This window comes from Castanea sativa, chromosome 7 (assembly GCF_040712315.1).
Source record: "Castanea sativa cultivar Marrone di Chiusa Pesio chromosome 7, ASM4071231v1".
Taxonomy (NCBI): domain Eukaryota; kingdom Viridiplantae; phylum Streptophyta; class Magnoliopsida; order Fagales; family Fagaceae; genus Castanea; species Castanea sativa.
In genome coordinates this window covers 16,268,079-16,295,922 of record NC_134019.1, presented here as the reverse complement: position 1 = coordinate 16,295,922, position 27,844 = coordinate 16,268,079, and the positions used below count along the sequence as shown (strand labels likewise).

The 27,844-nt window shown below is 40.6% G+C and overlaps 3 protein-coding genes and 1 pseudogene across 3 annotated transcripts; all 4 read right to left on the bottom strand.

Annotated features, from left to right (window-relative positions):
- Positions 1 to 710: 710 nt before the first annotated feature.
- On the bottom strand, positions 711 to 4,298 carry LOC142644044 (uncharacterized). Its single transcript, XM_075818732.1, has 4 exons — positions 4,064 to 4,298; positions 1,965 to 3,754; positions 1,419 to 1,856; positions 711 to 905 (listed from the first exon to the last, which is right to left on the bottom strand). The coding sequence occupies exons 1-4, from the start codon at positions 4,296 to 4,298 to the stop codon at positions 711 to 713; spliced, it is 2,658 nt and encodes an 885-aa protein (XP_075674847.1).
- A 99-nt stretch (positions 4,299 to 4,397) lies between these two features.
- Positions 4,398 to 5,366, bottom strand: LOC142644043 (uncharacterized). Its single transcript, XM_075818731.1, has one exon. The coding sequence runs from the start codon at positions 5,364 to 5,366 to the stop codon at positions 4,398 to 4,400; it is 969 nt and encodes a 322-aa protein (XP_075674846.1).
- An 824-nt stretch (positions 5,367 to 6,190) lies between these two features.
- LOC142644042 (uncharacterized protein At4g02000-like) lies at positions 6,191 to 6,715 on the bottom strand. Its single transcript, XM_075818730.1, has one exon. It carries the CDS (start codon positions 6,713 to 6,715, stop codon positions 6,191 to 6,193), a length of 525 nt encoding a protein of 174 aa, XP_075674845.1.
- Positions 6,716 to 8,481: 1,766 nt separating this feature from the next.
- LOC142644768 (high affinity sulfate transporter 1-like) lies at positions 8,482 to 27,464 on the bottom strand (annotated as a pseudogene).
- Positions 27,465 to 27,844: the final 380 nt, after the last annotated feature.

Sequence of the window (27,844 nt, the reverse complement as noted above, 5' to 3'; positions counted from 1 at the left end):
ACCACCATATTAAACATCTCTAATTACTCTCATATTAAAAGACCCAAGTTTCCCACCTAGGGCCGGCTCAATGGTATAAGCCATTGATGTGACTGCCTAAGGCCCCAAGTGAAAAAAAAAGGCCCCTAAATTTTAAGCAATAGTATTAATTAAGCCAAAATATTAACCAATAAATAAAATAATATTTTCTTATCAAATGAAAAACAAATAAAAAAGAGAAAGAAATGCTATGCCTATAACATTTTTCACAACATTTTTACAAAAAATCTTAATAGCCAATTGTTAAAGGTTGTTATTGACAGCAAAAAAAATAATTTTAGTAGTAGGTTCAACTAGAAAACAAGAAGCAACTTAACACCTAAGATTTTTCATGAAAAATATTCTGAATGTAGCACTTCTAAAAGAAAAAAGAAAAGAAAGAAAGCAATTCACACAAAAAATCACAACATTTTTTACAATAGTCAAGTTAGCAAACTTTTACTAGTTTTCAACTAAATTCACTACTGACATCACTCTTTTACTCACTACTATCAATTTGCCACATCAATAAACGTAAAAAGTTTTGTCAATTTTTTTTGTGTTTATAAACTTGAAAAGAAAATTTTACGTGGTTTATGTTGATTAATAGTAATTTTATATATGAAACAAGATAACCAATTTTCGCCTTAGGCCCCCAAATACATCAAACCGCCCCTGTTCTCACCCAAGGTTTACCAGCAATGAGCATTTGTTGCAGCAATCCATGCATGCTCATGACTGGTGATGTCACGGTTTTCGGTGTTTGGAGCAAATGTTCGAACAGCATCAGCAACGGAGAGAAAAATCATGTTCTCCCCGATCAAGTTTGCAAACTTAGAAGTATGGAGCTTTAGGATCACATCTGGCCCTGGATTTGCTAAAGCAAGCTGTTCAAGAACAATAAGTAGAACCCAAGGCACATCAGTTATGGTTATAAAGGGCACATATATAGGACCATATGCCTCCTTCGTAATCGTAGCTCTCATATATATCTCATTAAAATATATATGGTCACAAACTTCTTCAAGTTTAGTTGTTGTAACCTAGAGATGTATTAAAGAAACTTGTACACTTAATTCAGGGTGCAGTAATATTGTATATGATGTCACATTACCTATACTTCTCTTTCTTCACAATGAAGAGGTCACTATATAATCTCTCAAAAAAATAAAAAGAGGTCTCTATATATGTGTTAAATTTGTGGAGATTTTCGAGAACAGGAGATCAAGATTTGGAGTCTTTTTTTTTTTTTTTTTTTTTTTGATAGGAAAACCAAATACCATTTATTCAGAAACAAGAGAAACGCTTACATCTTGAGCAGACGCAGATGCAATTTGGCTGGGACATTCCTCCAGCCAAGTTTCATAATTATCCACGTTACAAGCATGTTAGGCCAATACATGGCCTGGGACATTCCCCTGCCTTTTAATATGTGAGAAGGCGAACGTTCTGAAACACTGGGCTTGTTGGAGAATACCAGTGACAATATTCTGGATGGCCGCCGGCGACAAACCCAAACCGTGGAGTGCGTTGTAGATCAGAAGCGAGTCTCCTTCAAAAATCGCGTCCCTGATTCCTACATCTGCAGCAAAACAAACCGCAGTCTCCATCGCCTTCGCTTCCGTCTCCAGCGCACCTAACGGAACAGCCATCCTTTTGCTCATCGCGGCGATCACCTCCCCTGCATCATCTCTAATGACCACGCCTATACCTGTTTGCTTCTGTTTATTGAACACGGCGCCATCAACGTTGACCTTATAGCAGCCTTGTGTCGGTGGGCTCCACTTTACTGGCAAGGTCGTCCTTTCCTGCACAGCATCGGAACTCTCATTTGCTCTCTAATATTCCTCCAGAAACATTAAAGCGCCTTGAACAACAGCTCTACCAGTCCTACCCTTACCTCCATGATGTAACTCATTCCAATTTTTCCATATTCCCCAACGAACCATTACAGTTCGCTCCACCAAACCCGGCAAAGAGACACTCCACTGTTGCGCCTGACACAAGACCTCCATAAAGTCCCATGCTGGCATCACCTTGAAAGGTATGGTTATTTTACTAGAAGACCAAATAGTTTTGGCGTGTTCACAAAACCAAAAAAGATGACTCACAGTCTCAATATGGGTCCCACAACAATCACAAATATCATTGGACGTGATTTTTCTCTTACGCAAATTTTCTTTTGTGGCCAAAATATTCCTACAAGCTTTCCATGCAAAGTGTTTCACTTTGTTAGGAACGTTCATTCCCCATAAGCCTTTCCATACCTTCCTCGACTCAGATTGGCTTGAACAGCTCGATCTTCCACCAAGCAAGCCATCCTCCATAGCCACCTTGTATGCGCTTTTTACCAAGAACCTCCCATTTTTATTCTCAGCCCAAACTAACTTATCCCGAGCTCCATTAACGCACAATGGAATACTTAAAATTGCCTCCACGTCCTGAGATAAGAAGTTCTGACGCACCACATCGACTTTCCATTCTTTGCTCTCAGCATCTATGAGATCACGTACTATTGTTACCTGTGAGTTTCCTCCCTTAGGTGTAACTACTTTATAAGTGCTTGGTGTAGGAAGCCATTTATCTCCCCATATTCTGATATTTTCCCCGTTACCCACCTGCCACCTCAAACCTCTTCTTACAGTTGCTTGAGCTGCATGAATACTTCTCCAAGCGTAAGAAGGTTGTCCACCCAGCTCTGCATCCACAAAATCACAGTTGGGAAAATACTTGGCTTTATATACCCGGTAAAACAGTGAGGATGAGTTTGTCTGTAGCCTCCACCCTTGCTTTGTTAACAGAGCAAGGTTGAACGTTTTGAGATCCCTGAACCCCATTCCACCTCTCTCCTTGGGTGAACACATCTTCTCCCAGCTCATCCAAGCTAGTTTCTTTTCATCCTTCACTTGTCCCCACCAAAATTGTCTCACCATACCTGTCAGCTCCTCGCACAGTTTATTGGGGAGTTTAAAGCAACTCATGGTGTACGATGGAACCGCTTGAGCCACGGCCTTGATCAAAACTTCCTTCCCAGCATTAGAGAGCAGTTTTTCTTTCCATCCTGAAACCTTATTTGCTACCCGTTGTTTCAGCTGAGCAAACGTATTTCTTTTTGACTTGCCCACCAATGATGGGAGCCCAAGGTATGACTCATGAGTTCGAATTACCTGTGCACCGAACATGGCTCTAAGTGACTCCTTCATGCTCACTTCCGTGTTAGGGCTGAAAAACATCGATGTCTTGCTCTGGTTCAGTTGTTGTCCAGATGATGTCTCGTAAACTTTGAGTATTCTTTGGATCTCAGTACACTCCATTGTAGTGGCCCTTCCAAAAATGAGGCTATCGTCAGCAAAAAATAAATGCGATATTCTTGGACCTTTTGCCGAAGCCGCCACACCTTTCAGCTTCTTTTCTCGGACTGCTTTATGTAGTAATGCAGACAGACCTTCAGCAACAATAATAAACAAGTAGGGTGACAAAGGGTCCCCTTGACGCAACCCACGTGTAGGTGAAAACTGCCCGAAGGGAACCCCGTTGACCCTCACCGCATATGATACCGAAGACACACAGCTCATGACAAGATGAATCCACTTCTCATGGAAACCAAGCTTCCTCATTATTAGTTGCAAGCATTTCCACTCTACCCTATCATATGCTTTACTCATGTCTAACTTCAATGCCACCTCACCTGTCTTCCCCTTCCGCTTTCTGTTAATATGGTTCATTAGCTCATGAGCTACCAGCACATTGTCCGTGATGAGTCACTGGGCAACAAAAGCACTCTGATTTTCTCCTACAATGTCATGTATCACCATCTTTAACATGTTTGCCACTGCCTTGGAAGCTAGTTTATAAACCACGTTACATAGGCTTATTGGTCTATAGTCCGTCACACTTGCCGGGTTTTTGGTCTTAGGAATGAGTATGATGTGCGTTTCATGGAATTTGGGAGGTACTACACCATGGTTAAGAAAACCAAGAACAGTTTGTATAACTATAGGATTTATAGTGGACCAAAAATGCTGATAAAATAAGGGAGCCATACTGTCGGGTCCAGGCGCCTTCGTTGGATGCATTTGTTTTAATGTTTTCACCACTTCATGGGCTTGAAAATCTTGGATAAGCATGGAGTTCATTCTGTCCGACACTTTGGGGTGCACTGCATCAAGCATCTCATCACTTACCACCGGTTGCGACGATGTGAATAAGTTCACAAAATATTCCACAAAGACACTGCCTATCCTCTCATCTTCATCTTGCCAAACACCATTAAAGTCCATGATTTTTGAAATCATGTTTCTTTGGTTTCTATTCGATGCTTTGGTATGAAAAAAGGATGTATTACTATCCCCGCATTTCAGCCAACAATTTCTTGACCTTTAGTGCCACATATCCTCCTCTACCCTTAACATATTATTAAACTCCATCTTAGTTTTGTGGATTTCATCCATGTCGACATTGTTCCCACCTTTCTCTTCCAAGTATTGGACCCTCCTCTGCAAAGTTGATATCTTCCTCCCTACGTTTCCAAAAATGTTTTTGTTCCAAGACACCAGGGAAGTATAACACTCCTCCATGCACTTTGAGAACGGCCATTCTAACCCCCCATACACTCCTCTCTCCCATGCCGTTGTAACTATCTCGTCACACCGATCATCTCTCAACCACATAGCTTCAAACCGAAAGAGTTTTGGTCGCTGAAAATTTCGTCGTTTTGTACTGTCTGCCTTAAGAACTAGCATGCAATGGTCTGATGCCGACGTTGCCACGTGGAAAAGCCTCGCTCGTGGAAAACTTGAAACCCAGCTAGTAGACACAAAAGCTCTGTCAAGCCTCTCCCGAACCCAACCTCGCGTTCCCAACCGCCTACTCCACGTGAAATCTGGACCACTATATCCCATATCCCTCAAATTACACATGTTTACCGTGTCACAGAAAATTCTCATCTGCCCTTCCGGACGTGCACTTCCACCTTCTTTTTCACCAGAATGCATTATCTCATTAAAGTCCTCCATGCACACCCATGGAAGGTCACAAGACTTACTCAGTTTTTCCAACAGTTTCCATGACTCCTCTCTTTTGTTTGTCTCCGGATTGCCATAGAAACCAGTGAACCTCCACTTCTTATTCCCCTGCTCTTCAGTTACAATGGCGTCAATATGGCGCGGAGAGTATGTCTGGACGTCCACTCTCGTAGAACTCTTCCATAGAAGCGCCAAACCACCCCCACGTCGAACACTCGGCACCACCAAACCTTGTTGCCTTTCCAGCTTCCTTTTGATACCTGCCATCTCCGATACTTCAAACTTGGTCTCTATTAGAAAGACCAAAATGGGATCTTCCTCCATAACCTTTTTCTGGAGAAAATTAACTATACAGGGGTTCCCAAGCCCCCGACAGTTCCAACATATCGAACTCATGGCTCCCGGCGGGGCTGTCCACCAGCCGCCGCCACTCCAAGTTGTTGTGCTAGCAACTTACTAAGAGTTAGAACCTCTCCTTCCACCTTAAGCTTCTTCCCTATCTTTTCGTTGTCTGGTATCTCTTGCCATGGAGTTCGTACCCTCCTTTTCATCCCCACTTCTTCAGGTTTTGACCCCGTCAAGAAATCCATCTCAATATCTTCTCCCTGCTTATCGTTACTTGCGTCCTCCTTTGTATTTTCCTTTTCCATCGGATTATCACTCGACTTAGTTTGTTTTTGGGCTGACAACTTGCTCCTCCTTGTTTTATTGTCCCCTTTGGACTTTTAAGTGCTCAAACCCATTGTGAATAGATCACCCTTGGTGCACGTGGGCCTTAACAGTGGCCCAATGCTGTTTTCCATAACCACTGTGTGACTTTCATTTGTACCTTCTAGCTGGTGTAGCCCTATCACCGCGTCCTCGCCCGCCGCCCGTTTCGTGCTTGTTTCTTGTTTTAAACCATCCCCAAATATTGCTTCATCAATTTCCTTAAGTTTTTCCTCAGATCCTGGACCTTGCAGAATACACGGGATATTCAATTCCTCGTACCCTTCTAGCGCCTTTGATGTATACACCTTTGCCTTAGCTGTTGCCATATCATCAGACCCATGTGAGCTATGCAAGCCCACCGCCGTCGCCACACTCCTTTGGACTTCCACCACCCCCGCCGCCGTGGACTCCACCCCATTCCGGTCCATTTGTTCCTGCTAACACTCCTTCTTTGACGCAACCACCATCTGTGGCCGCTGCACACGATCCGGTACTGCCCGAAGCCATGGACCATACTGCTTGTCTTCCGCCCTGAGTGACTCCTTACTACGCATCCACTGCATACAGTCTTTTTCATCATGATCAACCAGCCCACACCAATAGCAAAAGATGGGTAGACGTTCATATTTGAAGTCCACCCACGTTGGCAACGGACCTCCCATTCGAACCAATCGGCCCCTACACAACGGCGTGGATATGTCTACCAGCACCCTTATCCAAAGATAATTACCCAGGCAGAAACCCTTATCATCTACATCCACTTTCTCCACTCTTCCCAAAGTTTCACCAATACGTAGGCCGACATCTTTCGTTTGGCTCATGATGGGAAGGCCATGGATCTGGACCCAGAATGACACTCTGTTAAATTTTAGTTGGTTCACCACCTCCCCAACTCCTAGTTTGTGTAATACTAGAAGGTATTTGTCAAAAGACCAAGGACTAAGCATAAGAACTCTGTCCATGTCCTCCTCCTGCTGAAAAAGAAACAGGACCTTATTTTCCCCTACGTCGCTGACTTTGAAATTCTTCTCAGTCCTCCAGACTGTTCTCAACACTCTTGCCACTGATTCTAGATTCACCCTCCTCTTCGTACAAAACTTCCCAGCAAGGACCCAACCCTCACCCTTCACTGGTAGGCTTAGGTCCACCTCACTCCCTTCTCTTTCTGATAGTCGTAGCGCTGCTTACTTCTTTGTAATGTCCTCCATCACCACGATAGAAAAAACAAAGAACAGTTTCCACCGCTATCACGGGGAGAAAAAGTTTGCCTTGCGGCAAGCCTATTTTTCACCTTTAGGGTTTCGAAGCCTGGTTACTTACCAGCCCAAGGATTATTAAAACAAACAAAAAAATGGAAAATTGCATTTTTCTTCCCCAAAATATGGGTTCATATGTAATGTCTCTAAATTTGAATAATTAACTCCCTAAACTGTGATTAGTTAATGTTGCAATGTTCCCCTTCCACACTATAAAAGTTTACTTATTCCGTCAAATTTAACATTACCCTATATATTTGGATGGAGGGAGAGGGTTCCATTCCAGCCAACTCCCCTAATGCCCCTCTACTCTCCCTCCATCCAAATATGCCATTAATATGTATGTTACTGAGCGAAGAAAAAAAAATCTTGTTTTGCACATGTTTATCACTTGATTACACAAAAATAAAAAAGAATTAAATAAGTACATGATTATCTGATAAAGTAATAATTTGATAAACACAAATGAGCACATGATTATGTGACAAACTGAAAATGTAATATATAACAAAAAAAATTGAAAATGTAATTAACATGTGATTTCTATAATTCAACATAACTGGAATTTAAGAAATTTTAATTATTTAAGCTAAAGTTTAAGGGGATCTCGTGGAAAAAAAATAGAATAGAAAATTATCTAGATCACCTGAACTTCTCTCTTTTGAAGAGTGCCATACAATTCTTCCAACGCACGAACGCCACTAGTATCGATGTTGAAGACAGCTACAACAACATAAATTCATAAGTATACATCTTCCTATCTCTGATCTCCCTCTATTAGAAAGACTACCTACCTAACATAGAAATGTTTTTACATTTTTCCTTCAACGTTAATGGTAATCTTTTTCATTCAAAACCATGAAATTTTTGTCACTTATTATCTTTTTTTCCGCCCGTAATTTTGTTAACAAAAGGAAAGAAATTTTATGTAAAATAAACTGTGACAAAAGCTTTAATTACTCATTTATTTATTTATTTATTTTGATTTTTATATTGGGTTTTCTTAAAATTTTATATCTATTTTTCTTTAAAAATAAATAAATAATCCTTTTAAAGTTTATAGAAAGAAAGTGTAACATTTTCAATAGTTTAAAAATAAAAAACAAACTATTTAATGTTTAGTGACAAAAAGGAAAAATCTTACAACTTTAAAAAAATATTTTAGTCATTATTTAAATTTTTTTTAATTGTTTTCATTTATTTGTTCTCTTATTCATATTGAAAAGAAGACAAAACAATATGCAAATTTTTTTTTTTTTTTTTTTTTTTTTTTTTTTTTTTTTTTGTATTTGTATTTGAAACAAATATGAATCATACCGCGTTGATCATAACCGCCAAAGACAGAGTAAGAAACATATAGGTTTTGCAAGTAGTTTTAGTCTGATCCATTTCTAACTCACATCTAGCTACTTTGACCTGTGTCCGAATGAATCAAACCCAAACTTGTCCAACCAGACTAAGAGAGACAAGTTTCATAACTTACAAGACATTTCCACAATCAGATGCTGGACTCTAGGCAGACTGTTCTTCTCCAATTGTTCTTCTTCAATTAGTCATCTCAAAATCCTGCAAGAAAATGGATATGTGAATATATATGATTTGGTGCCAATATATTATGTTACAAAACTTAGATATACGAACCTGAAATTTTAAATTTCATGGGAATATATACTTTGACATATCAGATATAGATAAATATGTATACAAAACTAATATCATTTTTTTAAGGAGCACAAACTAATATCATTTCAAAAGGTAATTTAATTTTTAAAAAATCATGTAAGTTTAGCAATGCTGTTGACTGTACAGTTAAATAATAACTTCCCTTACACAGTCTAATGGATTGGACGAACCATTGAATTCTTGTGTTAACTCTACTACAAATTTAGTGACATCACTTTCCAGATTAATCTATATATTATATAATAATAGATAAAACTGAGAGAAAATCCAATTAAATTTCAAATTAGAATTTAATTAGAGTCTAATTTTGCACCACGTGTCCCATTCAATCTAAGTTTTTAAATTTTTATACCAAGTGAGTTAATTCAACCTAAAAATTAGATTTCAATTAAAGTTTAATTTTGCGACATGTGTCCTATTTAATCTAAGTTTTTTAATTTTTGTGCCAAATGAGTTAATTTAATGTAAAAAATAATGAGTCTAATATAAGTAAAACATAATTTTTAAATGATTTTATATTTATGAGCCGCTTTTCATAAAACTAAAAACAATTTAAGTTTATAAGTCATCTATATATATATATATATATATATATATATATATATATATATATATATATATATATATATATATATATATATTAATAGGTAAAATTTAGAGAAAATCCAATTAGATTCTATAATTGAAATCCAATTTAGCGCCATGTGTACTAAATTATTTATTTTTAGAGAGAGTTTTATTTCTTAATTTTGAAATCAAACGTGAGACAATATCATAAATGTCCATTTAAGTGAGTTATTGTGTACAAAAACCAAAGAGTATAGAATTAATTAACATAAAAATATTTTTAAAAAATGGACAATTTATATTTTCTACCTAATAACATTCTTACAAGACTTTTTAAAGAGTTAAAAAAAAATATAAGAATGACTATCAATAATATTTAAATTATATATGTAAGAATTATATTTTGCATCTTAATGTATATCTTTTAAGTATATCCATCCATATGCATGGGATTACAAGCTAGTTTTCATAATTGTTGACATGACCTACTATGGTTGATACCCAATAAAATTAGTCTCAATGATAGACTCATGCAAAAATAAAATTGTTCTAAGTATACCGTATTTCCTAAATTTTGTACACTACAGTAGTCTACCACTTTCGAAAGAAAATATGAATCTTGCAAATTGGTTTATATTGAAAACTTAATCATTTTTTGTTTAGACTTTATGACTTGACCTCCTGATGTACCTGCTGGTTAATTAAATAAAACTACTCTCCTTTCACCCAAAAAAAACTATTTATAATTATAAAATTCAAACAACTAGCAAACTCATCTTCCAAAATTGACCCTAATTACCTATTGGGCAACTTATATGGTTATATCACAAGCTCTCTATATTGAGTATTCAAAAATGGGTAATTATTGAGTATTCTCTAAGTACCATAAATGCATACTCCCTCTTCTCACATAACTATGGGTCTCACTAATTAAATTTATAGTGGGACCCATAATTCATGTGAAAGAGGGAGAGTATGCATCTATGGTACTCCCAAAGAATTTTCTAATTTTCCTTCAAAAATATAGATAAAATCAACACAAACTTGGGAAATTATTGTATTTTCCTGGAGTACAATAAATGCGTAATCCTTCCTTTCACATGAATGGTGGATCACACTAATTAAATTCATGGTGGGACCCACTATTTATGTGAGAGGATGGAATATGCATTTATAATACTCTGGGAGTACCTAATAATTTTCCAACAAACTTTTGCTAGCTCTCTCGTCCTAAAAATATTTGGTTTATTGAATGAAAGGAGATATGATGTTTAACCTTGAATATTTATTTTTTCTTTTTTAATTACTTAAAAGAACTTAATATATGTAAATTAATTTTATATTTCAAGTAAGATAACTAGATAAGCCCACTGTATGGAATTAAAGGTATTAAAGGTTCTTTTATTTTTCTTAAAGGTAATATAAGTTTAAATTCAAAAATGAATACATGAACAGCTAATATTTTTCAGTGATAGCTCAATTTTCACAAATTTCATGAATAAGCTGCATCAGAACCTTAATCCTTGTTTTGCAATATGCTTTGTTCATGTTTAGTCATATTTCCTATTAGCAATGTCAACATAAATAGTCGATTGATAGAACTAGATTATCTATCATTGAGTAGGAACAAGATTCTTTCCATTTCATTGAGTGCAAATATCATATGACATTTGGGCATAAGGCCTTTATGAGATTTAGTAATTAATATTTTAAGTAAGATAAACTCACTACTTGCAATATTAATGAATGTTGAATCCACATGATTGAAATTGTATTGGCATTTGATGATAACATCAATTAATGCTCATACTTCTGATTAACAAGTATTTCAATTTACACACACAATAAGGGGAAAGAAAGAGAGTCAAATGATTTGAATGAGTACCTCTCCTTAATATAGTTGGAGTTTGAAATATGAATTGCAGAATCAACTTTAACAATTAAAATTCCAGCAACCCTTGTTGCTTCTGGATATTGCAGACTGTTTCTGTAAAGATTAGTCAAGGGGAGCTTTCCAAGTACCACGGTTCGCAGTCTTATGACTTGTAGGAGGATTTTGGCAAAGGATATGCAGATCTGTTATAAAAAACTGTGACAAAATTCAGAAGATGTAGAAAAAGAAATCAAAATCTGAAATTAATGTCCAAGCTTTTACCGCAATTAGAATGCCAATCTCAACACTACAGAAAACCACACCAAAGAAGGCTCCCATGCAAGCAACAAAATCGAATTTGTCAATCTTCCATATATTAGGACCGCTGCTTCAATATCAATTAGGCCTACCATAGCAAATATAATGATTGCAGACATAACAGCATTAGGGGTGTACTACTGTACTTAAATAGTGGTGTGATTAGAACAAGAGTGAGAAGTACAACGCAAGACATCACAATGTTAGAAACCGCGGTCTTGCAGCTGGCCAAGACGTTTACTGCAGTGCGGGAGAATGGCCCTGCAAATAAATCAAAGGTACAAATAATATAAATATAGTGATGATTGATGAAACAACTACCTATAGAGCGCTATCAAAAAAAAAAAAAAAATTACCTATAGAGCAGTATACAAAGTGGGATTCAGATCAGGTGCAATCCGTAAGGTATTGCACCTGATGCAATAGAATTCACGGTTAAGAGTGAAAGTTTAAAAAAGAAACTTTCAATCTCAACCATTGAATAAAAAAAAGTTGAAAAAGTTAAAAAATTAAAGTTAAAAAATGAAACTGGTAAAAATTAATATGAGTAGATGTAGTGTAATTACACTGGATCCAAATCCGGTGCAATACACCTTTAGATTAAATGATGTGACATTAAATACACCTTTAGATTTGTTATATTTAGTCTAACTATGAAATCTACATATTTTATTTCAAATGGAGATAAAGAGTTGAGCAGTTTTTTCTTTTCCATTCACTCCTGTAGCTACATAACAAGATGTGATTGAACCAATGATATTCATTGTTCCTAATGCCACCATTTCTTTGTTTCCATCAAGCTGGTAGTCCTTCATTGCTGCAAAAGTTCTTCCACTTGCTGTTGCTTCCTAGATTTAAAAACTCTGGCTTTCATAGCTATAGAATTAGCCATAATATATGTTTCGAAACTAGAAGGGAAAATTTCCTCACCGTTAGTCCTATCCAGCCTGCCATAATGCCGGTTGTGATTCCTTTCACAAGATACTCTCCATGGAACATTAGTTCATTAACAGATGGTGGATTTATGCCCTTTTTTATATGTTTCACCTGACATGAATGACATAATGACAATGAGTTTTCCTCTGTTTCCAAATAGAAATGAAATAGTAATCATACAGAAGCACTTACTATTTGAACACCATGCATATCAGCACGAGTAATATACACTATAAATGTGGACAGGATAACTGAGATGAGAGCAGTGGCGGCGCCACGTTCAGGCCAGGGTGTTCCCAGGAACACCCTGACCTGAAAAGAAATATATATATATATATATAATAATTTAAATTTTTTTATTTGTTTACCCTTAAAAAAAAATTAGAAACACCCTCAAGCAAAATCAGGAACACTCTCAAGTTAAAAAAAATTTACCCTTACAGCCATTATTGAAGCTTCTCAACCATGGTGAGATGCTGGCAGACCATGAGCTTGCATCTCCATTTCTTCTTCTTCTTCTTTTTCTTCTCTCTCTCTCTCTCTCTCTCTCTCTCTCTCTTTTCTGCGTTTTTGCCATTTATGCATTTTTGCTCTTTCTAAAGTCTCTGCTATTCTTTGCCCGTTTGCTGAGGATGAAGACGAACTTTTTATTTTTTCTATCATGGTCTTCCACAAGTCAGTAAATGCTTGGCTGTTAATGTGTAAAGTGTCAAAACTTTCTTCTTTTACTTGTACCAGATGATTAGCTGTCAACCATTTAATTGGGCTTGTATTAGTATTTATTATTTAATTATTATTTTTAGGGGGACTTAATTAATTTTGTAATGGGCATGTCTGCCACTCTTCCTGATTTTACAAGATATATATATATATATATATATATATATATATATATATATATATATATATATGAAATTTAATACATAATAAATGGACTTGGGCTGTTGGGCATAAGTTAAGATTAATTTAAATATAGACTAGCACAAAAATGTTATATAAGTATGTGGGTGTATATATATATTTCATCTTTTCTCTAAATTAAAACAATTTCCATGATGTTATCAACTCCTTGATTAAGAAACTTGATATTTAATTTATGTTTGCTTATAATTTAGTATTTCTTATTTTTTTTATGAAAGTTATGATATAAAAAATACACTTGAAAGATAAATCTCAATATTTATTTTGACTATTTTAGTCAATTTTTCTACTTTTACTAATTAATGTATTTATTTATCTTTAAAAAAATTATTAAATTAATTATGATGTCATTACGGTTCATTAGCTTATTTGCTTATGAAGTTAGTTTTGATTATTCCTGTCACTGCTGCAACAGTAGAAAGAAGTTTTTCGGCAATGAAATATATAAAGAATTAACTGCGCAATCGAAATGGAGATTAGTTGATGAATGATTTCTTGGTTGTGTATATTGAAAGATATATAGCTTCTAGCATTGATAATAGACTATCATGCAACGATTTCAAAATATGAAAACTCGTAGAAGACAATTGTAAATTTTATGTATTTGCGTTTTTTTTTTATTGTTGTTGTTGTCAATATATGAATTTCTCTTTTTATTAGATTGTGTAATTTATGCTTCTTAAGGAACACCCTGAAAAAAATTCCTGGAGCCGCCACTGGATGAGAGGAGCAATTGCAGGCACCCAAAAAAGTTTCTTGTTCTTCTTCCCCTGCTCCATTATCATACTACAATCAATAGAAGAATCTTGTAGAAAACCTTCAACTTGGAGTAAGAAAGAGTAGGAATAGGAGCAACATACAATGTACTTGGCAAGTAGAAGGAATGTTAAGAAACATATGCCAATGACTAGAGTCTGCCAATTCCACTGTGAGAGAGGAAATTGAAAGGTACCAATTAAGTTGATAGGTTATGGTACAATAGTAAAAGCATATATTTCTTTCTTTATATTCCTTTTTTATAAAATCTCAAACACAGTAGAGAGAAAATACATGTGGGGAGTGAAACGACCCCGGTGGGTATATGGGCCTTTGGGCCATGCTAAGGAGGGCCGACCTGCCCCTGGGTTAAGATTTTGTTAGTACTACGGGTCGGCCAATACGTCGAGGATACAAGGGTGCAGCCGAGGACGAGCTTATCCTCGGACAAGCCCAAGAGAATTCAAAGCTTCATTATGAAGGTCAAAGCACAGCTCTAAAAAGACTAATGGTTAAAGGGGGAAACCCTGAACCTTCTCGATACACCAGTGTTAAGGAAAATATCTAGAGCAAAGGCTGCCACCTCTGCATTAAAGACTCTGCACCTACCTCCCTGGCCGCATTAATGGGGAAGTGACCCCTGAACAGTAGGGCAGAAACTTCTAGTCAGGGTCCTAAAGGGCATCTGAAAAAGGGGTATTTAAGGGGGAGGAAGGCAAAAGGAAGGGGGATCGGGTCTCTTTTCTCTCCCTCGCTTACTCTCTCTCTCTAAAGAAAGGGAAAAGAAATTAAAGGTTGTAACCTGTAAGAAAGAAAGAAAAATAATAAAGAAATAGTCCTCGGCTCGAGTCCGAGGAGATCCATTTGCAATTATCGTTCGTTATTTACCTGTATTTGTTTATAAAAGCCTGTTATCAAGCTCCCAGCACTTCTAACCTAGGTTTCAAGCCCACACTCTACAAATTTTATTGTTCAAGGCTCATTGGGCCGCAGCCCATAATCTTCTTTGGGTCCAGGTGCAACTGTGCACTTACAATTGGCGCCGTCTGTGGGGAATCTAGTCTAGAAAGGGTTGGGATACCATGGCAGGCCTAGTTTCTCACCATGCAGAGTCACAGGGATCACAACCTGAGGATCATTTCGAGCGCCTTGAGCGTCAGAGGGATCGTGAGGGAAGTATCCATACAGAATACCCCGGGGCTAGCCATACTCATGGTGGGGGTAGCACCACCCACGAGGAGGGTTCCAAATCCATGCAGAAGGAAATCAATCGTTTGAAGAGAAAGTTACGCCGTGCTAAACGTAGGTTTTCACCGTCCTCATCTAATCCTTCCTCAGAGGAGGATAGGGGAGGTGGCTACAGCTCAAGGTCGCGCTCCCCCACCAGTGCAACGTCCTCTGGTGAGGAGGACGACCAGCCAACGCGCAGTCGTAAGAAGCTTCATTTTAGGGGCTTAGGCAACGATGCTATGAGTAGGGCGTTGCACCAACTCTCCAAATCTCCGTTTACACGGAGGATTGAGAAGGGGAGGCTTCCCAGGAGGTTTACTCAACCCACCTTTACCATCTACAACGGCCGGACTGATCCGGTGGAGCATGTGAGTCATTTTAACCAGAGGATGGCGGTGCACTCTCACAACGAGACCCTGATGTGTAAAGTCTTCCCCTCTAGCTTGGGACCTGTTGCTATGAGGTGGTTCAACGGCCTTAAATCGGGGTCTATAGGTTCATTTGGGGAGCTTACTAGAGCATTCGCTTCGCGGTTCATTACGTGTAGCAGAGTACCTCGGCCATTGGACTCGTTATTATCCATGACCATGAGGGAAGGGGAGACGTTGAAAGCATACTCCGACCGTTACTGGGAGATGTTTAATAAGATAGATGGCGACTTTGATGAGGTGGCGCTTAATACCTTTAAGGTAGGCCTTCCTACTGATCACGACCTGAGAAAGTCTTTGACTAAAAAGCCCGTCCACAGCGTACGTCGCCTCATGGACCGTATTGACGAGTACAAGAGAGTGGAGGAAGACCAACAGCAAGGAAAGGGTAAGGAGAAGGTTATCCCGCAGGAGAGAAGGGATTTCAGGTCGGAAAGGTACCACAATAACAAGCCGAGGAGAGAATACGTTGGGCAGTCCGGCTCGGCAGCACCTCAGGCCGTGAACACTGTGTTCCGAGAACCAGTGCATCAGCTGCTGGAGAAAGTTCGTAAGGAACCCTTTTTCAAATGGCCTGGTAAGATGGCCGGGGACCCTGCGAGGAGGAATCAGAACCTTTTCTGCCAATACCACCAGGATGTGGGCCACACTACCGAGAACTGTCGGACCCTTTGGAACCACTTGGAGCAGTTGGTCAGTGAAGGGAAACTAAAGCAGCACTTGTGTCAACCTGGTGGGCAGGGCAGTCAATCTGGCTCAAACAATCAGAGGAATAATTCATCTCGGTCAGCGTTAGGAACAATTAATGTTATTTTTGCTGCACCAGGCAGGACCGGTTCGGCTCCCACCAGGGTCATGGCAGTTTCACATCCTCAGACCGAGGAGTCGGGTTGCAGGCCGAAGAGGTTGAAGCTAAATTTGCCCGTCTTGGGATTTTCTGAGGAAGATAAGATAGGGACTATCCAACCTCATGACGATGCTCTTGTAGTTACGCTTAGGATAGGGAACTATGATGTGAGGAGGGTGATGATAGATCAGGGCAGTGGTGCAGATATCATGTACCCTGATCTATTTAAGGGGTTGAGATTGAAGCTGGAAGATCTTACTCCTTATAACTCGCCACTTATAAGCTTCGAAGGGAGAGCCGTTCTGCCGAAAGGACAGATCCGCTTGCCCGTTCAATCCAGCTCAGAAACGGTAGAGGTGGACTTCATTGTGGTTGACGCGTACTCTCCATATACAGCCATCCTCGCCAGGCCATGGTTGCACGCTCTTGGGGCTGTCTCCTCTACCTTGCATGTTAAGGTTAAGTTCCCCTCGGGGGAATGTGTTGAAGAGGTCCTCGGCAGCCAATCGGTGGCCAGGCAATGCATATCAGCTGCAGTGCTGCACCAGACGGAAGCCGAATCTTCGGCTCTGGTTGCCAAAAACTTATAGCAGTTAACGGCTCCTGATGCATCTGGATTGATGACAGGAGAGGAGGCTCATTGTGAGGAGCTAGAGAAGTTTTTTATAGCTGATGATCCGGAGAGGTTCTTCCAGGTCGGCATACGTTTGCCTCACCAGGAGAAAATGGAGTTGTTGGAATTTCTGAAGGACAATATTGATGTTTTTGCGTGGGACCCGTATGAGGCTCTAGGTGTAGATCCGAGCTTCATTTGCCATCGTTTGAATGTCAACCCTGCCATTGTTCCGAGAAAACAGCCAGCTCGGCGTTCTTCCAAAGAACATTCTGAGGCTGTAAAGGAAGAGGTGCTCAAACTTAAGAGGGCTGGGGCTATTAAAGAAGTTTTCTACCCTGAATGGTTGGCGCATACGGTCGTGGTTAAAAAGAAGAATGGAACCTGGAGAGTATGTGTGGACTTCACAGATTTGAACAAGGCCTGCCCCAAGGATTCGTTCCCAATGCCGCGTATTGATCAACTAGTGGATGCCACTGTCGGACATCCTCGGATGAGTTTTTTGGATGCCTTCCAGGGTTACCATCAGATTCCCCTGGCGTTGGAGGATCAAGAGAAGACTGCTTTTATTACTCCAATGGGGAACTACCACTATAAGGTCATGCCATTTAGGTTGAAAAATGCCGGGGCTACTTACCAAAGAATGATGACCAGAATGTTCGAACAGCAACTGGGGAAGACTATTGAGGTGTATGTAGACGATATGGTGGTAAAGAGAAAAACAATACCTTCGCACGTCAAAGATCTAGCCAACACCTTCCAGGTGCTAAGAAAGTACAGGTTGCGCCTCAATGCCTCGAAATGCTCTTTCGGCGTGGGGTCCGGAAAGTTCTTGGGGTACATGATTACTCACAGAGGCATAGAGGTGAACCCAATGCAGGTTAAGGCTATTCAAGATTTGCAACCACCTCGGAACCCAAAAGAAATCCAGAAATTGACTGGGATGATTGCCGCATTGAATAGGTTTATCTCTCGGTCAGCTGACCGATGTCGTCCTTTCTTCCAATTGTTGAATAAGTAGAAAGGGTTTCAATGGACCGAGGACTGCGTGTTAGCTTTCCAGCAGCTTAAGCAATATCTTTCTCGACCACCCATTTTGTCTCGCCCCGAGACGGACGAGGTCTTGTTTGCTTATCTGGCAATAGCCGTACACGCGGTCAGCCTGGTCCTTATCAGGAATGAAAGCGGGGTGCAAAGACCGGTCTACTATGTTAGTAAGTCTTTGAATGAGGCCGAGGTGCGCTACCTACTCTTGGAGAAAGCACTTTTGGCCATAGTTCATGCCACGCGGAAGCTCCCTCATTATTTCCAGTCCCACACGGTGGTGGTCCTGACCCAATTGCCTCTCAAGGCAGTGTTACGCAGCGCCGATTATTCTGGCAGGGTGGCAAAGTGGGGGACCATCTTGGGAGCCTTTAACGTTAAATACAGGCCCCGCACCTCGGTGAAGTGCCAGGTCCTCGCTGACTTGGTGGCAGAGTTTACTGAACCATTGCTAGAAGAAACTCTAAAAGAAGCACACATGGATGGAAAATCAGTTGGTGTGATCACAGCCACAGTTCCTTCGACTTGGAAAATGTATGTGGATGGGGCAGCTAATCAGAGAGGGTCTGGTGTCGGACTTGTCCTGATATCCCCTGAAGGAATTGTTTTCGAAAAATCTCTAAGGCTGTCATTCTCGGCTACTAATAATGAAGCCGAGTATGAAGCAGTTCTGGTAGGCATGAATATGTTACATAAGATGGGTGGAAAGGAAGTCCATGCATTCTCAGACTCTCAGTTGGTGGTCGGCCAGGTCATGGGGACCATGGAGGCGAGGGACCCAAGAATGCAGGAATATTTGGCCCAAGTTAAGCGTCAGCAAGCAGAATTTGACTCCTTTGTCTTAGCTCACATCTCTAGAAGTGGAAACACCCATGCCGATTCTTTGGCTACGTTAGCAACGTCCTCGGCTATGGGTTTGCCCAGGATTATCCTTGTGGAGGATTTGCTAGAGCCAACTCTTTCCCCCGTCAATGCGGCTCGCATCCATCTAATAAGGCCTGGACCTAGTTGGATTGACCCGGTTATATCTTTTCTTAGGAATGATATCCTTCCGGAGGACAAATTTGAAGCAGATAAGATACGTCGAAAGGCGCCACGTTTCTGGTTGTCCGAGGACCAGAAGTTGTACAAACGATCCTTCTCAGGACCGTACTTGTTGTGTGTGCACCCTGAATCAACAGAAGCACTTCTGGAGGAATTGCACGAAGGGATTTGTGGAAGCCACACTGGGGGAAGGTCCTTAGCCCATAGGGCCCTGACTCAGGGGTATTGGTGGCCCAACATGCAGAGAGAGGCTCAGGACTATGCCAGAAAATGTGATCAATGCCAGAGGTTCGCCCTAAATATTCATCAACCTGGAGGGGTTCTTAACCCTCTCTCCAGTCCTTGGCCTTTTACGCAGTGGGGATTGGACATAGTGGGGCCATTTTCGAGAGCTGCAGGAAACAAAAGATGGCTTCTTGTGGGAACGGATTATTTCACTAAATGGGTCGAGGCTGAGCCTTTAGCAAATATCAGAGATGTTGATTCCAAGAAGTTTGTCTGGAAAAATATTGTCACTAGATTCGGTATACCACACACACTTATCTCAAACAATGGCGTTCAATTTGACAGCAAGGCCTTTAGGCAATATTGTGGTGACATGGGTATCATAAATAGATACTCCACCCCAGCTTATCCTCAGGGAAATAGGCAAGCCGAGGCCGTTAACAAGGTCATAGTCAGTGGGCTCAAGAAAAGGTTGGACGATGCGAAAGGCAGATTGGTAGAAGAGCTCCCTCACGTTCTATTGACGTATCGGACCACACCGCGCAGGTCCACGGGAGAAACGCCATTCTCCATGACTTATGGAGCCGAGGCGGTGATACCTTTGGAATCTGGTTTTCCCACCCTAAAGACGAGCTCTTTTAACCCGGAGAATAACAATGGACTCCTAGAGAAAGGTCTTGATTTACTTGAGGAACGACGCGAGGCAGCTATGGTCCAAATGGCTTACTATCAACAGAAGCTAAAACGGGGATATGATACCCATGTGAAGCTAAGGCCACTTGCACCTGGTGATCTTGTACTAAGAAAAGTTCTAGGGACTTCTAAGAACCCAGCTTGGGGTAAGCTAGGACCCAACTGGGAAGGCCCCTATCGCATTGTTTCAATAGCAGGCATAGGGTCATATCAGCTAGCTGACCTAGATGAAAGAATTGTACCACGTCCGTGGAATGTAAATAACCTTAGAAGGTATTAATATTAATAAAACGTGCTTTTGTTGGTTAACATGTCAAAGTTATAAGTACCATTAACATTTGAAGTTACTGTTCTTAAGAATCAAACAGAAACTTGGTTAAGTGCAGTCCTCGGACCACAAACCTTGTGGAAATTGATGTCTTGTCATTTGTTAAACAGAACCTTAGTTAAGCCGGGTCCTCGGACCTCCTACTTTGGGGAAATTAACATTTGAAGTTACTGTTCTTAAGAATCAAACAGAAACTTGGTTAAGTGCAGTCCTCGGACCACAAACCTTGTGGAAATTGATGTCTTGTCATTTGTTAAACAGAACCTTAGTTATGCCGGGTCCTCGGACCTCCAACTTTGGGGAAATTAACATTTGAAGTTACTGTTCTTAAGAATCAAACAGAAACTTGGTTAAGTGCAGTCCTCGGACCACAAACCTTGTGGAAATTGATGTCTTGTCATTTGTTAAACAGAACCTTAGTTATGCCGGGTCCTCGGACCTCCTACTTTGGAGAAATTAACATTTGAAGTTACTGTTCTTAAGAATCAAACAAAAACTTGGTTAAGTGCAATCCTCGGACCACAAACCTTGTGGAAATTGATGTCTTGTCATTTGTTAAACAGAACCTTAGTTATGCCGGGTCCTCGGACCTCCTACTTTGGGGAAATTAACATTTGAAGTTACTGTTCTTAAGAATCAAACAGAAACTTGGTTAAGTGCAGTCTTCGGACCACAAACCTTGTGGAAATTGATGTCTTGTCATTTGTTAAACAGAACCTTAGTTATGCCGGGTCCTCGGACCTCCTACTTTGGGGAAATTAACATTTGAAGTTACTGTTCTTGAGAATCAAACAGAAACTTGGTTAAGTGCAGTCCTCGGACCACAAACCTTGTCGCTGTTCTTAATATTTTGTCGTTGTTCTTATTCTTATCATCCGTTTTATGGAAATCATTATCTCACCATTTATTAATTTGGATCTCAAGTCCTTCATCTTTAAGTGTTAAGCAGAATTTTTGTAAGGAATGGTCTTCGGACCTTACATTATACTGAAGCAATATGTCAGATTACAAAGGTTTAACTGTCATATGAATTGTCTAACTTTAACATTATTTGATGTCTAAATTAAGTTGTGCGGCAGTTCTGAAGTCATAGTTATTTGCATAGTGGAGTTGTACTTATTTATCTTGTTTTCCCTTTAACTATTTGTTATTGAAAGCTCTCATCGCAAGCATAAAAGGTATAAAGTAAAATAAAGACAACATGAACGAAAATTGAATAAAAATCTTCTTCATTAATTATATATAAAGAAGGGGAGTACAGAAAATTCCTACACTAGGCCCTAAGCTAAGGAAGGGGGGTCTTGGAGAGAGCTGCTGCCAGCCTCAGTACTCTTCAACTCTAGTTCAAAGGTGGACAAAACTTGCTTCCCTTTGTCTGTTGAAGGAACGAGGGGCTCCATGTCTTGGACTTGCTCCTTCTCGGCTCCATCACACTTGTCCTTCTCTTTATAGGAACCTTCAGGTTCTGTAGGATCAGGAACAAGCTCTTGCACCACAGGAGGAAGGGCAAGAGAGGCAGCAACAGGAGGGTCTTCAATTTCCTGTATGTCTAGGGGGAGCCAAATGTTCTCGGGTTTCCTCAGCTCGGAAGTTTGAGGAACCCCTGCCACATTCATGGCCTCTCCCCAGACCAACTGACAGTACTCTCGGCACAAGGCCGCAAAGGCCTCTGTCAGCTCTTCTTGTGTTTTAGTCACCCCCTTCTGATAACTGGCCTTCTTCGCGGCCTCCAGGGTGTGCTTATGGGCGCGAGCTTCGTCCTTCACACCCGTAAGCTCCTTTTCTAAGTCAGAGCATGCCCGTTGGACTTGGGCAAGCTCGTCATCCTTTTGGCGGAAAAGCTTACGCTGCCCCTCCACTTGTCCCTCCATCGTCTTCAGGCTGGCCTTGTCACCATCTCTTTCTCTTTTTAAGTCGGCCAACTCTGACGTGATCTTCCCGTTCTCTACTAAGGCCTGGCCTAGGGATCTTTCTGTCTCTTGCCTTAGCTCTTGCTCCATCCCAGCGTGCTTCCGAGAATCCTCCACGAACTTCTCGGCCGCGAAAACCTCTTGGATGGACTGCAAATATGTTAGGAGGTTAAAAGCAGTGAAGTGCTTGCAAATAAATATAGAATATAAATGTAAGATGGAACTTACCAGAGCTAAGCCCCTTTTTAACGAAAGGAACAGCTGCGGCTGGCCCATCTTCTCCAAGGACTCCATGTCCCTGGGCAGCAGAAGAGGACGCTCCAGCACCTTGGCTAAGTGGTGAGTGTGGCCTTGCTGGACCGCCCTAATACTGGAGTGGCAGGGGATGGGAGTGCCGTCCAGTCTCAAGTCAGGAGACCAAGTAGCTGGTGCTCGGCGCACCTCGGCCACGTCTCTGATCTCCCCGCTTTCAACTGAGCGGGCGCGCCCTTTGCCCTTGTCCAACTTTTGCTGCTGGGCCGGCGCGGGCTGTTTCATCTTCTTTTGCTTTTCACCTCCAGCCCCCTCAACCTCTGCTTTCCTTTTCTTCTTGGGATCTTCGGCTGGAGGCTTAGGGTCAGCTGGAGGAGGGGGAGGTAGTGGTAAAGCCGGGGGAACCTGGGACCCCCGTGTCCCTTTCTTTGCCACTCGGGCGCCTCTATCGGTCATAAGATCCTTTAGCTTGTCCATATCTTCTTCAATGGAACTGTCGTCTGGACGCGCTATCACTAGACCCGCGATCCCAGAGGCCTCGGCTTCTTCTTCTTCCTCGTCGGAAAGGACAACAAATGGGTTTCCGCGAGGTCGTGGAGAGTCCTCTAGCTGGAAGTGCTTTATCTCCTCGTCCAAAGTGTTTGAAGAGGACACTCGCTCCTCTGGGACAGGAATGACCTGAGAGTGCACGGTGAGGGGGATCGCCGCTATGGGCTGTGGGTACAAAACAGTATGAGGTGCGTCAGGGAGATCGTGGTCATCCAAAAAGCGGGGTCGGGCTACATTCACCCTCTTTCGCCTTCGGTCACCCGTGATTATGGCATTTTCTATCTCCTGGAAGTCCGAAGAAATAGGATCGTACCCCAGAATCAGATGAGCAGCCCTGAGTTGTAGGTCCTCGCTGACAAACACCTCGGAGCGCAGTACTCGGTTTAGATCTGCAACGTTGCAGTGGCTCAAGCGTGGGCGCACGTGTTGCTTATCTGCAAAGAAAGACATCAAAGCAAACGAACATGGTCAGATTCACACAACGTATAATAAACTTAAATAAACATGAATACATGTGAATACGCATTTTTGTGAGTGTTAGAGGAAGTTATGCGGTGGGGAGGTTAATCCTAAGGTGTCGCACCTGGATCTCCCCACTCAACTGGGCAGTGGAGGCCGTCGTGCCAGTTCCCAGAGACGATCAGGTAGTCATCCTTCATGCCTTTGTTAGATTTGGGCAGACAGGAGATTAGCCCAACGATGCTAGAGCGGGATTTAATGTAGTAACCTACATTGGTGAGTTTATGGCACTCGTATAGAAAGACGACATCGTGCCAGGTGAGGTTTAGACCCATTTGCTCGTTTAGAGCATCGACGCTACCCAAGACTCTAAAAACGTTTGAGGTGCACTGATCGGGACACAACCGGTGGTTGCGGAGGTACTCCCTAGTTACAGGCTTCATTGGGAGGGTCATCCCACCCTCTACAAAGGCTACCATTGGGATGATAACCTCTCCAGCCTTTCTAGAGCCGACCACGGCTTCCGCCGGGCAATATTTTAAACCTACATCGCCGGGAATGTGATACTTGGCTCTAAAGCCTTCCATTCCAGCGGCGGTATCAACTAGACACTTAAATTTTCCCATCAGAGAAGGACGAAAGACTAAACTCTAAAAGGGAAAATGTCTACAAGGATAGCCGAGGACAAGATCCGAGGAGAAAAGGTTAAGAAAAGAAGAATAAAAAACTTACGAATCTCAAGTTGTGCAAATTTCCACGGTTTTCTGCGGGTGAAGTATGTTTACTGATGTTTTGATGGGATTAGTCCCTGATGAATTAAATGAAGGCGCAGGTTCCCGAAGCGTCATGGTGTGCGGAAAGCGGCCTCGAAATTATATTTGTCCCGCCCAAATTTTCGTGAAATAACGAGGACCGTTGGATGCCCATCTCACCGTTGAACGTGGGGGACAAGGTGTAACTCATAGTAATAAATGCGCGCGTTTTTGAAAATAAAACCGCCAAGTGGCGTCTTCTGGAACGCGAAACGGTTTCCACACGTGCGATCATTCACAAAGTATGCAGAGTTAGTTCTCATCGGATCAAAACCCTATTTTTCTCCTCGGATGTTGAAAATTAGAGTTTTGAGGGGCTATTGTGGGGAGTGAAACGACCCCGGTGGGTATATGGGCCTTTGGGCCATGCTAAGGAGGGCCGACCTGCCCCTGGGTTAAGATTTTGTTAGTACTACGGGTCGGCCAATACGCCGAGGATACAAGGGTGTAGCCGAGGACGAGCTTATCCTCGGACAAGCCCAAGAGAATTCAAAACTTCATTATGAAGGTCAAAGCACAGCTCTAAAAAGACTAATGGTTAAAGGGGGAAACCCTGAACCTTCTCGATACACCAGTGTTAAGGAAAATATCTAGAGCAAAGGCTGCCACCTCCGCATTAAAGACTCTGCACCTACCTCCCTGGCCACATTAATGGGGAAGTGACTCCTGAACAGTAGGGCAGAAACTTCTAGTCAGGGTCCCAAAGGGCATCTGAAAAAGGGGTATTTAAGGGGGAGGAAGGCAAAAGGAAGGGGGATCGGGTGCCTAGTTATCTTACTTCAAGCCCACACTCTACAAATTTTATTGTTCAAGGCTCATTGGGCCTGAGCCCATAATCTTCTTTGGGTCCAGGTGCAACTGTGCACTTACAATACAGTATATTTAATTCTATTCAATTTCATTCTATTAATTATTTTATGAATTATCCATGTTATACTTTTAAAAAATCTCAAACACAATTTAAGAAAAATAGAAAGGAAAATAAGAAGGCAATTATAGTAGTCATAATTAACTTACTCCATCCCATCAAAAAAAAAAAAAAACTTATTCCATGATGTACTGTACTCCAAACTGAGCGCATGACAGAAACAATATCAGTCTTCTGTGTGAAGTTGGATATGTTGGAAAATATGGCTAAATAAACAAGTTTTGATTCAACAATACAAACCCTAAAAAATTAGCAATAACAAAAATTAAATAAATAGAGTTAGAAAAATCTCACAAACTATAGAATCATGCAAAATGCGTTGTCTTTAAAGGTTGATTCGTGCCACCCGGAGTAGAACTCGGTGTGAATGGCTCTCTTGGACGAACAACCCCCCAAGATTAGACTCTAGTGATTTCTTCAAGTTGATCACACACTCAAACAAGAAGAACTAGGAACAACCTTAATTGCCTTTCCTTAAAACTAAAATTTAGAAGCTGAAATTTTTGTGGAGCAGAGCAGAAAGTTTAGGGCTGAATAAAGGAAGGAGAGTGGCGGCAGCAAGCTGAAAAACTGAAGAAGAAAAGAATATGAAACAGGGTTTCTTATATGCCAACTAAAGGAAGATAAGCGGGCTGACTGAAGGACAAGTCTCCAATGGCTACTGTGCAGATTTGATGCCCAACGGGCTGTTCATTAAATGCCCAACGGGCAACTTAGAAGCTCCCCAATAGACATAACAAAAATCAAATCAAATTTGGGCTAAAAGAAAGTAAGAGGAAAGGTGCAGCCCAAGAATCAATTAACAAACCCAAGCTCAAGCCCAAGCCAACACCTAGCCCATTATATTCCAACTTACCACCTAAGATGTGCAAAGTCATATAAACTCATAACAAGATTTATTCCTAATCAATGTGGGACACAAAGCAAATGTTAAGTGTTTGAAACACACTCACTCCAATAGGATATGCCAAGAAGACCCTTAAGCCGATGAAGTCCTATGGTAATAGCAGTTCCAGCCATGTACCCAACAATTGCAGGATGCGAGAGGAAGTCAATCAAGAAACCCAACCTGAAAATAAATAAAAACCACCATTCAGATGTCACACGATACATTAAAAGGTTAAATTGCATATTTGATCCTCAACTTTTAAATTCTATTTCAAAATTATCTTTATTCTTTAAAATATTTCAATTCAGTCCTTATACTCTCAAAATATATTTATGTCATCTGCTGAATTAGGACTGTATTAATCAAAATTAGGACTATGTCGAGGTGGGGGAGGGGGTTAAATTTGTTGACATAACACAGCACATGCTAACTAAGAAGCATGGACACTTCAAAACTCCCGACGTGTCCGTGTCAGAAACGTTGGAATACTTCCACGGTTTTAAAAACCAAACTAGGGGCAAAACTAGAATTGCCTCCGTTTCCCAATTTTTGGCCAATTTTAGGCATTTTTACCGGAATTCCCACTTAAACTAGTCGAACTAACCGATCTGGTCCGGTTTTTAAAACCATGAATTCTTCACATGTGTGTGCTCATTATATTAGGAGAAAAAAATAATTCTTATTATTAAAAAAATTCTTTAACTCTAGGTATTTTTTAAAATTTGATAGTAGTTTTTTTAATATTAAAAAAAAAAAGCTTATAGATAAACATAAAAAAATAAATTAATAAGTACACCTAAAAATATTTTTTAAAATTAATTAATTGTGGAATCCCCATCGTGCCATGTTGTAATTTTTCAAAATTGATTTGTTGTCGTGTCTCATGTCTCGTGTCGTGTAGTGTTTGTGTCCAAGCTTGCTAGGCTAACACAAGATAACTTTAAAAATCCAGTTCAACATACCTTAAAAAACCCAGTGCGAACTGAGTGACCCCAGCAAAAAACGTGGCAGTGAAGACAAGACTACGGTATTCAGCTTCATTTTTAGATGGATCAATCAGATTTTGCAACGAAGTAACAAGAAGGAACGACACCACGGCCACCGGTCCAATTGCAATATCTCTTGAGGTACCCATTACAGCATAGACAAGAGGTGGAACAAAACTACTGTCTGTATCAGTATTACAATGGAAAGTAATCAAGCAAATCACACAAGCTATAAGCTAGTTCATAAGAGAACATGGAATGGAACACTTATATAATCCATTTTCAGAAGGCAGACGTGCCAGCTTTGCGTAAGCAATATTATCCTAATAAGTCCATAAACAAAAAAACAAAAACAAAAAAAGAAAGAAGAAAGAAGAAAATAATTTGATCAAAATTGGAAACAATAAATTAAACTACTGAAACCAAAATAATACATACACAAAAAATCTATATATAATTATATAGTTTCAAGTTTGACCTGAGGAATAGAGAGACTTGCAATGGTAAGTCCAGCAATAAGGTCACCTTTGAATTTAGAAAAACT

Excerpts from the sequence above, each read along its gene's own strand:
- LOC142644044 (XM_075818732.1), bottom strand. The coding sequence starts at position 4,298 with ATGGACTTTAATGGTGTTTGGCAAGATGAAGATGAGAGGATAGGCAGT. Across the intron at positions 3,755-4,063 it reads GAAGGCGCCTGGACCCGACA|CTCATGAGCTAATGAACCAT; the intron begins GTATGGCTCCCT and ends ATGTGCTGGTAG. Across the intron at positions 1,857-1,964 it reads TGGTGGAGCGAACTGTAATG|AGAGCAAATGAGAGTTCCGA; the intron begins GTTCGTTGGGGA and ends GAGGAATATTAG.
- LOC142644043 (XM_075818731.1), bottom strand. The coding sequence starts at position 5,366 with ATGGAGGAAGATCCCATTTTGGTCTTTCTAATAGAGACCAAGTTTGAA.
- LOC142644042 (XM_075818730.1), bottom strand. The coding sequence starts at position 6,715 with ATGGACAGAGTTCTTATGCTTAGTCCTTGGTCTTTTGACAAATACCTT.